Source organism: Xenopus tropicalis, chromosome 2 (genome assembly GCF_000004195.4).
Source record: "Xenopus tropicalis strain Nigerian chromosome 2, UCB_Xtro_10.0, whole genome shotgun sequence".
In the NCBI taxonomy this organism is placed as follows: domain Eukaryota; kingdom Metazoa; phylum Chordata; class Amphibia; order Anura; family Pipidae; genus Xenopus; species Xenopus tropicalis.
Window position 1 is genome coordinate 138,544,300 of NC_030678.2, and position 14,247 is coordinate 138,558,546.

General features: G+C 38.8%; 1 protein-coding gene across 1 annotated transcript; it reads right to left on the bottom strand.

Annotated features, from left to right (window-relative positions):
- Window positions 1–4,448: 4,448 nt before the first annotated feature.
- LOC101733960 (aquaporin-4) lies at window positions 4,449–8,924 on the bottom strand. Its single transcript, XM_031896224.1, has 4 exons — window positions 8,910–8,924; window positions 7,576–7,929; window positions 6,494–6,658; window positions 4,449–4,601 (listed from the first exon to the last, which is right to left on the bottom strand). The coding sequence occupies exons 1-4, from the start codon at window positions 8,922–8,924 to the stop codon at window positions 4,449–4,451; spliced, it is 687 nt and encodes a 228-aa protein (XP_031752084.1).
- Between the last annotated feature and the right edge of the window lie 5,323 nt (window positions 8,925–14,247).

The following is a 14,247-nucleotide window of genomic DNA, read 5'->3' on the forward strand; positions in this document are numbered from 1 at the left end:
TAGGGATAATAGCCTCTGGGAAGGGACTGTGGCTGTGGGATAGCAGGTATTGTAGGGAGAGATGGTGCCTATAGTAGCAGTGGGATAATAGCCTCTGGGAAGGGATTGTTGATGTGGGATAGCAGGTATAGTAGGGAGAGATAGTGCCTATAGTAGCAGTGAGGGGATAATAGCCTCTGGAAATGGACTGTGGGATAGCAGGTATAGTAGGAATATTGTAGATGGTGCCTATAGTAGCAGTGGATATAATAGCCTCTGGGAAGGGACTGTGGCTGTGGGATAGCAGGTATAGTAGGGAGAGATAGTGCCTATAGTAGCAGTGAGGGGATAATAGCCTCTGGAAATGGACTGTGGGATAGCAGGTATAGTAGGAATATTGTAGATGGTGCCTATAGTAGCAGTGGATATAATAGCCTCTGGGAAGGGACTGTGGCTGTGGGATAGCAGATATAGTAAGGAGAAATGGTGCCTATAGTAGCAGTAGGGATAATAGCCTCTGGGAAGGGACTGTGGCTGTGGGATAGCAGGTATAGTAGGGAGAGATGGTGCCTATAGTAGCAGTAGGGATAATAGCCTCTGGGAAGGGACTGTGGCTGTGGGATAGCAGGTATAGTAGGGCGAGATGGTGCCTATAGTAGCAGTAGGGATAATAGCCTCTGGGAAGGGACTGTGGCTGTGGGATAGCAGGTATAGTAGGGAGAGATGGTGCCTATAGTAGCAGTGGGGATAATAGCCTCTGGGAAGGGACTGTGGCTGTGGGATAGCAGGTATAGTAGGGAGAGATGGTGCCTATAGTAGCAGTGGGATAATAGCCTCTGGGAAGGGACTGTGGCTGTGGGATAGCAGGTATAGTAGGGAGAGATGGTGCCTATAGTAGCAGTGGGGATAATGACCTTGGGAAGGGACGTGGCTGTGGGATAGCAGGTATAGTAGGAGAGATGGTGCCTATAGTAGCAGTGGGGGGATAATAGCCTCTGGGAAGGGACTGTGGCTATGGGATAGCAGGTATAGTAGGGAGAGATGGTGCCTATAGTAGCAGTGGGGATGATAACCTCTGGGAAGGGGACTGTGGCTGTGGGATAGCAGGTATAGTAGGGAGAGATGGTGCCTATAGTAGCAGTGGGATAATAGCCTCTGGGAAGGGACTGTGGCTGTGGGATAGCAGGTATAGTAGGGAGAGATGGTACCTATAGTAGCAGTGGGATAATAGCCTCTGGGAAGGGACTGTGGCTGTGGGATAGCAGGTATAGTAGGGAGAGATGGTGCCTATAGTAGCAGTGGGAATTGAATGTTAGCGTAGGGCCATATACTTAACACTTGATAACAGGCACCACAAAGTCTGTTTTTATCCACTACCACTAAAGACAGCTAGTTCTGTACTCTGAGAATTTATAGTATACTACATGTAAATGTGGAGCAGATTAAAAAGTATGGGTTGATTGCCCCTTTCCCTTGCATAGTCAAATTTGTTGCATGGCACTTTGCATCCGAGCAGGGATTTTGTTTTTGCTATGAATAACTTTTTGGCTCCACTTAGTCTGCAGAGGTATTCTAAAACCACTGCTCCCCTGTTAGATTATCCTGTGAGCAGTTTGGTTTGTTTGGAAAGCGCTGTGCGAGCACCATGTGAAACAAAGGCACTTGCTGTGTGCGAAGTTTCTTTCAGCTCAGATCCCGACCATTCTCTCTGTGCTGCTGCATCAGCAATCAACAGCCCCAAACATAAACAGCAATTTATAAAAAATACAATCATATTTGTCATTCAAAATATATACAGATATTATTAATGTTTTATCCGCCAGTATGGCTTTGAGAGCTTTGCAATATTTCTTATTTGATATATAGATGGATGATAGATAGATGATAGATAGATTACAGCGCTGCGGAATATGTTGGCGCTTTATAAATAAATGTTAATAATAATAATAGATAGATAGATAGATAGATAGATGATAGATAGTTTTGTCACACAGGTGTAACAATATAAATAAAAGTCATTTCATTTATTAAAGTGCTGTAGCATGGCATGGGAATATGGCAAAATGTACATATATATTAACTACAGTTAGGTCCTTGTATTTTTGTTCATTTAACTTTGGGTAGTCATGTTTTGACTCCTACTTCGCTTTCTCTTGTTCTCAGAAGACAATAATATATACAGTTATGTGATTTGTTATCCAGAAAATTACAGGAGGGTCACCTCCCATAGGGGCCGATTCCCGAATGGAAAAAATCAGATCACGAAAATGCTTACGAAAAAATAGTATTAGTCACAATAATATCGTATTGGCGTTCCGAAAGTCACAAAATTTTCGCACCGAACGAGTGAAACAGCGGCAGTACCTTTCCAAATTTTTGTGCACAAGCATACGAAAAAGTCGCGCAAGCATCCAAAAAAGTTGCTCGGGTGTACAAAATACATGTACATGTACTAAATAAATGTTTAAAAAAATCCTTTTCTCTGTAATAATAAAACACCTTGTACTTGATCCAAATTTAGATATAATTAATCCTTATTGGGGGCAAAACAATCCTATTGGGTTTAATTAATGTTTAAATTATTTTTAGAATGCATGGAGATCCAAATGACAGAAAGATCTCTTATCTGGAAAACCCCAGGTCTTGAGCATTCTGGATAACAGGTCCAATACCCATAGTTGTTTGGGTCAATAAAACTAATCAGCATCATTTGTCTATCCAAACAGTATATCACCAAAGGCTGCATGCGATCATCTTAAAGGAAAAGTAAAAACAAAAAAATAAAAGTGTTTTTAAGTAATTAAAATATACTGTAATGCTGCCCTACACTGGTACAACTCTACTATATTAAATATAAATGAGCTGCTGTGTATCCATGGAGGCAATTGAAATAGGACTAAAGTGAATAAGCTGTATTTCACATACTGTAGCTGCTAATTGTTATGTAACTTTGACCTTTTCTCCTTTAAATGGCTATCACCAGGGCTACACAGTAGCTTATTTCTAAAAACTATAGTAGTGTTTCTGAAGTTACCAGTGCAGAAGTACATTACATTTAATTATGTTAAACACTTTTTTATTTTTTGGTGTTACTGTTCCTTTAATATTTGTATAATAATTCTCTACTTCCAGCTATTCTGACAACAAGAAAAGCTTGACACTAATGTAAATTCTGCTTCCAAACCCTATTCTTTCTCTCCCACTTCCAGGATTAGGCAATTCTAAACGTATACACTTATAATACCTGGAAAATTTACTGCACAGGGTTCGGAAAGAGGCTAAATCCCTCCAAACAGTCCAAACAATTTTTTCCTTCATTTTTGTTCATTTCCAATGGCAATGAGCACCACATGCATTTTATGTGCATCTAAATAAAATGCATTCAGCGCAGCCCTCTAACCAAATTTTCCTAATTCCTGAATTTTTTCTCAGATCCAAAATTAAGAAATCACCAACTTGAAATGTAAGTAGATGCTAAATTTATTAAAAAATCTACAAATAATTTGACTTAGAGATCAGTATATATATATATATATATATATATATACATTAATAAGTGTACTTCAGCTGTTTTTCACACTAGTGAAGGCAACAATAAGATTGAACGTGTTGCTGATATGACATTATTTTTCTCATTCTGGTCCATGGCCCACAGCTCTTCTAATTACGTTCCTATTTGTGCTCAGGCTGCCGAGTTCGAGCTGCAGTCTGTGTGGCAGTGGAAAGGGAAGAGCGTGACACGCTTGCTGCTTCCACTATTTCAATATCCTTACATGTTAGACAGGCAACAAGCTTTTCACGTGAGGCACTTGAAGCAAAGAAGAACTCATAAGAAGCCCCTGCCAGGAATGCACCAAGTACTGGGCCGATCCAGTATACCTGAAGGGATGACAGAGCTGAGAATAAATATGCAGACAGAGGTGTAAAAATGTATGGCAAAAACATTACTTGGGACAATAGTAAACAAAATACCCTAAGCCTCTTCTCATCTCTTCCCACTTACTGCAATTGAAATTGCCTGTAGCTCAAGTTTACATTTACACAGGGTGATAATGGTGGGCTGCGGGCTGCAATTTTGTCCAAAGGCTACGGCATAGCTTCAGAGTACTTATAGCCAGCCCTAAATGAACATACTTTTTATGTGATTTTTAATCTGAGTAAATCAGACTGAAATCCTAATTCACTTGCTTTAGAACTACATCTATTAACATTGTAGCTCAATCAGCCAAGTTTATTTCTGCTAAGAAAGGCTCATTGAATATTGGATGCAATTTTGACCTATTGTAGGTCAGAAGAATTAATTTTTTTGTGCCATTGGTGTGGCAGTGCAAATAATTCAGTGTGTTTTACATTGAGACTGTCTTAAAATAAAGGAAGATCCATGTAAACATCTGCTAATATACTGCATTAAGAACATTCAGCTATTCAAATGAATGAAAGGGGGTCCGATTCTTTTTTTCCATTGAACATCAGTTCACTAACTTCTTTCTCCAGTGCATTCTCACCAATGTTAAAAGAAATTTGTTTTGTTTTAGACTTGCCCAGTGATGCTCCCAAATGCCAGTGACCAGTGCTGGGCCCAGGGATCTTGCTGGATTCATACTGCCTCCTGATACCTGACCCTGAGCAGAGAAAAGATATATATATATAGATATAGATATATCATGTTATCTTTAGGCGAGACTTGTTTCATATGTCAAATGTCCATATGTACATGTACCAGGGCTGGACACCTAGTAGACCTTATGATGGTTAGCTGTCATGCATCTTGTAGCATGCTGATTGTTCTGTAGATGTATAGTATACTTAAATGGAACTAACTACTACTATGGCAACAAGAATTTAATATGAGCTACATTTACTGTAAATAAAATCTCTGAAATCAAGTTATTCTTCACAGTTTCTCTTTCAGCAATCTGTCTCTACGTGCACTTTTAAATTGTAAGCTCTTGTAAGCAGGGCCTTCCTCCTATTGTCTCCTAATAATATCCATTTGTAACAATGAATCAATTTGGTTAAATGCTTGTCTGTATAAGTAAACCATTTTGTTTGTATCTGTTTCACTGCAGTGAACTATGTGGCTTTCAGGTCTGGACTGGGGTTCAAAGCACATAGAAGCCCAAACAGCCCTCCCACCAGTCCACTAAATAGTGACTGTCTATGGCATCTTACAACAACCCCCAGACTGGCATTTGCCAATGCCAGCCCAGGCCTGGATATATAAATGATAACAATACAGGCTATTTGTTGTAATTTTTTGGTGGCTCTAATTAATCATTGATATATAGTCCTTTTGACAAGAAGATTTATTTCAACTGTATTTGAAAAACTCACATCCCAAAGTCTGAATGTAGGGAAGCAAAGAGTGGTTAGTGAAGAGTAACTTGATTATTGCAGAACTAGCACAGAATTTAGGTTTAGAAGCATTCTTATTTCCATGAGATTAACTTTATATTCAACTTTTGTTATCATGATCATTTCCCCTTTACAGCAGTAGTAAGCAACATATAGATGATAGTAACCGAGCAGAAGGCAACATATAGAACATGCTGTCTTTACATATACAGTATTGTGTGCTAGTAAAAGTGTTTGCAAATGCAGAGTGGGGTTTTAGGTAAAAAAGATTTTCCAGAGCCCCATTATTTATATACGATTAGAATGTCCCACTTATAGGTCTTAAGCTGATGCGGAATTACAACCCCCTACACCATCATAGAATTCAGCTGTGAGAGGGTGGTGGGAGTTCTACTTATTAACAATAAATGAGGTGCTACAGGTTCATCAACATTGACATGAAGTGTTATCTTCACCATCTTGCTGTACTATACCTGCTATTCCACTGTTCTGTTCCCAGAGATTATTATCTATGCTATAGGCACCATCTCTCCCTACTATACCTGCTATTCCACAGCCACAGTCCCTTCCCAAAGGCTATTATACCCACTGCTACTATAGGCACCATCTCTCCCTACTATACCTGCTATTCCACAGCCCCAGTCCCTTCCCAGAGGCTATTATCCCCCCACTGCTACTATAGGCACCATCTCTCCCTACTATACCTGCTATCCCACAGCCACAGTCCCTTCCCAAAGGCTATTATACCCACTGCTACTATAGGCACTATCTCTCCCTACTATACCTGCTATCCCACAGCCACAGTCTCTTCCCAGAGGCTATTATCCCACTGCTACTATAGGCACCATCTTTCCCTACTATACCTGCTATCCCACAGCCACAGTCCCTTCCCAGAGACTATTATCCCACTGCTAATATAGGCACCATCTCTCCCTACTATACCTGCTATCCCACAGCCACAGTCCCTTCTCATGGGCTATTATCCCTATTGCCCTTACCCTACTATGACTGCTATCTGACAATCACAGTTCATTCACAGAGGTCATTATTCTAACTACTGTTATAGCTGGTGTTGCATTGCCTTCAGAGGGGCTGTTAAACCGAGTAGTTCCTCCTTGCACACCCTACAGACAGATTTGCCTATATGAGTGATTCTTACAGCTGTCAAAGCCCCAGCAGTGACAGAGAAGCCAATGGCGAGACTTCCTGGTTCTGTTAAATCTCTCCGCCGGCGATCGTCCACAGCAAAGATTGTGAAAGCAAGTTGAAATGTAGCAAAAACTTCCATGGCCAAAGCTTGTCCAGCATTCCCTTCACTGCTCACCTGTGAATATAAAAGCAAGTAGTAAGCAGCAGGTTAATGTTGAGTGATTGACGGGATTAATACATTTTAGATGATCATAGTCATTGAATCAGTAAAACCAATTCATTCCTGTATATATTGCTACAGAGAATAACAATAATAATTGTATTGTCCCATGTAACTAATTTCCTACTCCCTTGATACCATCAATGGCTGACTGAGCCTATGAGGGCTAGGGCTCACCGGCTTTTCTCCCAGCACCCCTTTGGCCCAGTCCAATGCTGAATGCAGTGGTTAGTTTACATATAATGCCCCAAATGCATTCACTTTCTGGTAACAAATTGTTCTATTGTAACTGGGTAATATGTACTAAATATTGAATTGTGGCCATGATGTGGCGATTGTAAATTGTGATCTGTATGAACTTATGATGCAAGTAAGTATTATTATTATTATTATTATTATATGCGACCTTGATCTGGTGTTTATATCGTCAATTTGCAGAGTTTATCATATACAGTATATAGTAAAGGAGGGGTTTCCAGTCACAACCCCCCTGCCCTGCTGCATGTTCTCCTATCTTTTTTCTACTCTTAGCACTACTATAGGGCCAATTTGAATCATGCGAAATGCATTGATTTATAAGAATAATCACCACATGTTTCTGTGAATATATTTTACATTTGAAAATTCTAACCCAAACTTTATAAGAAAATCTTTTTGTAAGTTTCCTATTCCTATTATTGGACAGTAATGAACATTGGCCCTACAATATAGGCAGCATAGAAAGATTAAAAAAAACAGGAGGGTATTTACAGAGGTCAGAACTACTGTAAAATTAAAATCAATTACTTGTAAATACTACATTTTCATACAAATTCTCAATACACGTACTGGGAAGTGTGAAAAGAGTACCTCCCAGGTTTTATAGAACTTACTCTAGTGACCAGCTGATTGCAGACAGACTCCGGCATACACACGTAGAAAAGAGCAGATGCACATGTAGCACCAACACACTGGGCCACAGCAAAAGCCATTCCATGGAGCAAGTCCAGCTTCCGTGCACATACCAGGGCAGATGTAATAGCTGGATTTAACTGGGCGCCACTTATCTCCCCAAAACACTGCACCAGACTCACGACTGTAAATCCTGCAGCCAGTGCTGGAAGGAGGGAATCTGATCGAGATACTCGCAAGCCAAGGCAGGAGGAGCCCAGCACCACAGTCACCAACATGAACGTTCCCAGAGTTTCTGCCAGTACCAATCGCCAGAAGCGACATCTTCTCAGCTCCTGCAATGCAATTGGGTCAAAAATACAGGGATTATAATTTATTGCAACTACTTTGCCATTTCCTAAACTACAAATAAAAATGTACAAAACATGAATAACAAACATTTGAACACAGTCTACTGCATACTTGTTTTTATTGTTGAAACCCTGAAGGATTTTTCTACTTCAGTGAGCTAATTTTACATAATCTTGGGACAGGAGATCTCCATGATTTTTGGTAGAATTTTTAGAAATGTATGCTGCTGCTACGCCAATAGGCAGCTGGGGAATAACTAATGCTTGTTGCAAGTCTTTTCTTACTGGCTTTTCTATAGCAGCCGCATTGTTTAGGTCCTGCGGGGTTATTTTTGGATTGTGCAAACTCAGAATCTTTAAACCTGGATAAGAGGCTCTTGGCGATAACTACTGATATCAAGGCTAAAACAACAGTAATGTCCCTATCAGCAATAAACAAGCCTCCTAAATAACTTCATGCTAGAGTCATATAAGGTAGAATAGCTTGTAGTGCTTTTTAGCCCATAACTGGTTAATATCAGCTTGATCCCAATAAAGGTAAAAATCATTTAAACATTAAATAAACCCAATAGAATTGTTTTGCCCATAAGGATTAATTATATCTTGGTTGGGATTATGTACAAGGTACTGTTTTATTATAACAGAGAAAAAGAACATCACATTTAATGTTTTGAGTTATTTATTAAAATGGAGTTCCAATGATTGTTTTTAAATAAAAAAACACCACTTTTTTTTCAAAGCCAGGCCTAGAAAATGTAGCCATGCACCCCAAATAACTCAGCACTTATTGAAGCTTAAAAGGTGCAGAAAGAAACAGCGTAAAAAGTGAATAGACAACGGATAAACTAGTGTAAGATCAAAAGATACCCCAAAGATAATAAAGGCTGATACACAGAGAAAACAGACTTTTAAACGCTGTATGAATCTAATAAAAATATAAATTGAATGATATTTCTGGTTCTTACCTCTCTGATGACCATGCTGCTCCAGTGATTCCCTCTATATGAATATGCAAAAAGAGCCCACTCTTGTATTATTCAAGCACTCAGTTCCAGGGTCCTTCTTCAAACTATCCTCCCCCCCTCTAGATATACAGAGGCACTCTTAAAGGCACAGATACAGCTTCTCTAGCTTTTCAAATTACAGGGCCATCTTGAAAGAAAGAAGAGTGGTCCCTACTATTTAAAAAAAAATGTGTTAGTAGTTCTAACCATGTCCACAGAGATGGTTCAGTTCCATGTATTTAATATGCAGTTTTGCAGTATTAAACTAGATTGGGGAATCAGTTAGTTTATTTCGCCTTTTTCTAAATATGAATAGTTGAGAGACTAAATTCCACACTTGCTGATTGGAAGCTCTTGTGATCAGATATAACAGAGATATAACAGAACCAAGTCCATTGGTGTGAGTTAGAGCCCTCTACTTTGTATGTTGGTGGGCACCAACACGCAATGTGAAGAGCTCTTGCTTTTAAATTGCTGGGTGCCGTGACTAAACCCAATTACAATGTGAAAGGCAAAGGTGTGCAGAGCAATTGTCTAGACAGAGCCTTCATCCTAAGGTTGCCTGGGAGACCACTGAGCAAAGCTGTGCAGGAAGCTTTCATCTTTATAATCACAATAAAATGAAATCATAAATAACCTGAATGCAAACTATTTATCATGCATGCCTTTGTTCTGTATTTGTTCAGTCTTTTTTTAGTCTTCATTTTACTAAATAATAATGTTGTTGAAGAAATGTTAATAGGTACATAACAGCTTTTGGTTTATTCTACCAGCTTTAGTGGAGAAAAAACAAGAATACCAAAACCTGGACATGAGATTACTGAGGATAATATGCTGTAAACCAGAATAAATACTAATTTTCAAAAGTGTGGATTTTATTTTTAGCTCCAAGATGTTGGTAAAAGAGATGTGATTAGCAAATATAAAGACTGAATCCCATAACATCAAGTATGGGATGTAGGGTGAAACACAGGAAAATTAAAACCAACCAAGGATCAAGTTGGATGTAAATTATTGTTGCGTGCATCTTTTTTCTTACTCCAAATACATTAAAAGTCAATTTGTCAATTGGTGACAAGAAGCCTGCAGGAGCATGCACAGTTGCAGCAGATTCCTGGGTAGCCCAACTATGCATGCTCCTGCAGGGTCCGTTTTGGTGGTGAGACCCAAAGAGTATCTGAATGGACAGAAGATGGTGCCTACACTGCTCTGTTTTTTAGGCTCAGGTTTTCAAAGAGGGGCCACTTCCTATGTAACAAACTGTGTGGGGAGGGAGAGGTGAGGGGGGCTGTCGTACCTAGGGGGGGTTTAGTTCTTCTTTAAATGTCAAAATCCTACATATTTTCACTCACCCTAGTAAGAACAGTCTGGTATATAAATCTAAATCTAGAATCCGTAAAAAAAAAACTTGTCTGTTCACACTATGGGAATACTAATGCGGAGCCTAGAAGACGGAAGGAGGCTCTATTAAATAGATAACATTTCAGTCTTTGAAGCAACGCCGGATTTACAACTGATGCGCCCCTAGACCAGCCACTTTACGTCACCCCCCAATACACATGCGCAGTTGCTCCCCTAAAAATAGCGCCTCCCTATGCCCGAGCCTTTGTGGCAAATAAAGCCAAATAATATCACTTTTTTTCCATGGTACTTCTCTTCTGTAAAACAAACTGTGCCAGGGGGGTCCTTTCTTTTAGAGCACCACACTGCTATTTAAGCTTCATAGGAACTCCTGCACTGCCCAGGGCAAGAGCATGGCTCAGTACCAGGGGTGAATGGAAGTAAACAATTTTATTTACTGCTGTGCCTATCATTCTAAATTCTGCTTTCCTTTGTATTTTGAAAGGTTTATATATATTTCCAAAAATGCACACAATGTTCACCTGGATATCTCTCCCATCACTAACTACCACTCAAAAAGTCCAACTGATTCAAAATTATTTTGATAGTGTGAGTATGACAAAGTTACCAAAGAATCATTTTGAACTAGACAGGCATCTCTTTCCTGGTGGTCTTGGCTTTTAATTCTAGGATGTTTTGTGTTGGTGCTGCAAGTGACAAAGTGCAAGCAAGTACTATTCAGCTTGTCATCCTGCACTTGTCCCAGTACACACAGTACAGTTGTGGGTACTAGGATTCTCCCAAGAATGGCATACTGCAATAGTACTAGGTGTGCAAAAGTGCATGCACTGCAGTACGGTACAGCAAGCTACTAGCTACGTAACTGCAAAGCTGCCAGGGAGCTGAAATTAAAAGTGTTTTAAAGTAATTAAAATATAATGTACTATTGACCTGCACTGTGTGTTTGCTTCAGAAACTCAACTATAACTTATATAAAACAAAGCTGCTGTGTGGCCATGGGGACAGCTATTCAAGCTGGAAAAAAAGAAGAAAAGGCACAGGTTATATAGCAGATAACAGATAAGCGCTGTTGAATTCAGTTGAAGTTGTATGTCATCTGTGTCTTTTCTCTATTTTTCAGTCTGAATGGTTGCCATCATGGCTACACAGTATTTCTGTAGCAAACACAAAAGTTTTACTATTACATAATATAGTAATTACTTTGATACGCTTTAATTTTGTGTGTTACTGTTCCTTTAAGATTGTTACAGCTAAATTGCCTCCTCTCACCATGGTGGAAAGGCAGATATTGTAGCTTCTATTACCTTTCAGTATACAGAATAAACTACACAGCATGACAATTAATAAATAACAAGGTTAGGGCTAGAAGTGCAAATGTTTATAAATTATCCCTCTATGTAAATTAGGCAATTTTCCATATTCTTCATTCCAAAAAAGTTCCAGATGAAGGCATCCTGGGCCTGAGAGATCCTGAAACTACAGTGACTGCATTCACAATTGTATTAATTCCAGAATAACCCTTAACCATGTAAGTGTCTTTATTAAATGTAGTGGTCTTATAACCTTACTGACTATGGGGCTGATTTAACATATAGGTGTATGTACCAATATCAACCAATTAGATAATTTGTTTTCTATTCTAACATGGTAGTAGCCCATGCAAAGCTGACTAGTGCAATTCACTAGTGCAATTTAGCACCTATGTTTGTAAATGAGCCCTTATACCTTCAGTGAGGTTTGCTATTTCAGTCAAATTCCTTGGTTTATTTTTTCTTTATCAGACGAGTATTTTATCCTCTTCTGTGGCAGAAAGCAGCTATTGGCTACTCAAAGCCAAACAGCAGACATCAGCATAATAGAACAGGTTACCCATGCAGAGAGAAAATCTCTCATAAAGTCATGTGGCCCTTCATTCTAGCGCAGAGAGAATGGAGGGGTGGAGAGTAATGAGGGGTAGGAGTTTTTCTAGCTATATCCCAGCAATGCCATGAACATATATTGCTGATGCATGGGTTCTTTAACAGAAAACACTTGGAACAATTGGAAAACTTCTACAAGCATTTGGCTCAATGAACAAAAGCATAGCACCAGCCCTCACCCCATATCTGGATACCATATCTGTATTGTTTAACAGCTAGAGAGAGATTAGTTCCAAAACAATACAATTTGTACTACGTACAGAAATAAGACTAGAAAGTACATTTAATGTAATTACTATTAGTAATTTATTTGTCAGTCAAATGTAAACACTGTGCTCAACCATACTTTACTCAAATTGTGCTGCACATTCTATGGGGTTTTCCAGAGAAATTATCTTTTTGTAATTTGGATCGTCATACTTGTCTACTTAAAATAATTTTAACATGAAATAAACCTAATAGGATTGTTTTGCCACCAATATAGATTCACAGAGCTTAGCTGGGATCAAATTCTAGGTACTGTTTTATTATTACAGAGAAAAAGGAAACTGTTCTTTTTAAATTGAAATTATTTGAGATGGTAGATGGTCTTCCTGTAATTTGGAGATTCTTAGATGGTCCACATATATGTATTATCAATTATCTCTGATGCTACAAAAGGGCAAGCAGACAAGTAGACAAGTCTACAAATATCAACGTCTGGAGGCAGAAGTAGGGCATAGTAAGGCCATGGGCAGGGTAGGTGCATGGGAAAGTTTGGCCCAAACCCACAAAAAAATGTGTCGATGCTGGGCCAAACCCACCAACCCGCGGGTCCCGTGGGTTTTGGCACAGCCCGCACATCACTATTAACCCAAGCTGAATGGATAAAAAGTGTATGAGGAGTGATACACAGTATGGCTGCCCTCCTATTGTTCTGATTTTGAAATTGATTATAGTTTGTATGTGTATGGTAAGGCAAGCACAGAAATGAATGATTTCTGAGAAGTGCTGTGCAATATGTTGGCACTATTATATCAGATAATGATATTGGGTAGGTTTGGACCTTTTAGGGCTTATAGTTCAAATGAGATATATTTGGAAATGCATTTCCAGCTTATTCCCATGCAATATCTATTCTTCAGCAGTTAAGGTAAAACATGATAAATTCTTATCAAGAGAGGAGTTTCTCTGAACTTATGTGCGAGTATTGCTTCACTGAAATCATATACTGGCGCTTTGGATCCATTGATGATTTTTTATTACCTCTGCAAACAATAAAACCCCTGCTTCTGCTACCTAGAGGCTCATTTACTAACCATTATTATTTTATTTTGAACTCTATTCGGATAGAGAAAAAATGCTGCGACTTTCCCGAGATCTACTATCCTTCTAAAAGGCTAAAAATCCAAATTCCACAATTCGTCAGATTAAACTTGCGGAGCTTATGTAGAAGTCAATGGCAAAGGTCCCTTCCTTTCCTTGAAGTTTTTTCTTTTGTCTCAAAATTTTACAGATTTCACTGGGTTTTGTCTGAAAATCCAGACTTTTTCAAATTGTTGCAGCAACAATTTGACAAAATCGGGATTTTCACAGTGACAATTCAAAAAAGTTAAGGTCTATACAACTTTTTTCGCAGGTACTTTTCTTTGAGACTTTTTTTTAGTAAATATCAGACATTCGGGAAAACGAATTTAGTCAAATTTGAAAATAAAAGAAAATAAGAAGTTATGGAGTTTTAGTAATTCTGCCCCTATGTGTTAGGATTGCCCTTTTTTTATTATTTTTTTTTTTTTTTTAATCTATTTCCAAAGCAAACATTTCACCACTAAGAGATGTGGTTGCACAGTAAAATGGTGCTCATAACTGCGTATACACATAAGAATATCCTGCCACCTACTGGTGGAATCAGAATAAAGCACCTAAGAGCTCATTTACTTCAAGATAAGAAGGAATTTTATTGCTATTTGTACTACATTATATAACAATTTTTGGTGCTGCATAGGGTATTAAGACACATTTCATTCCAAGCTTTTATG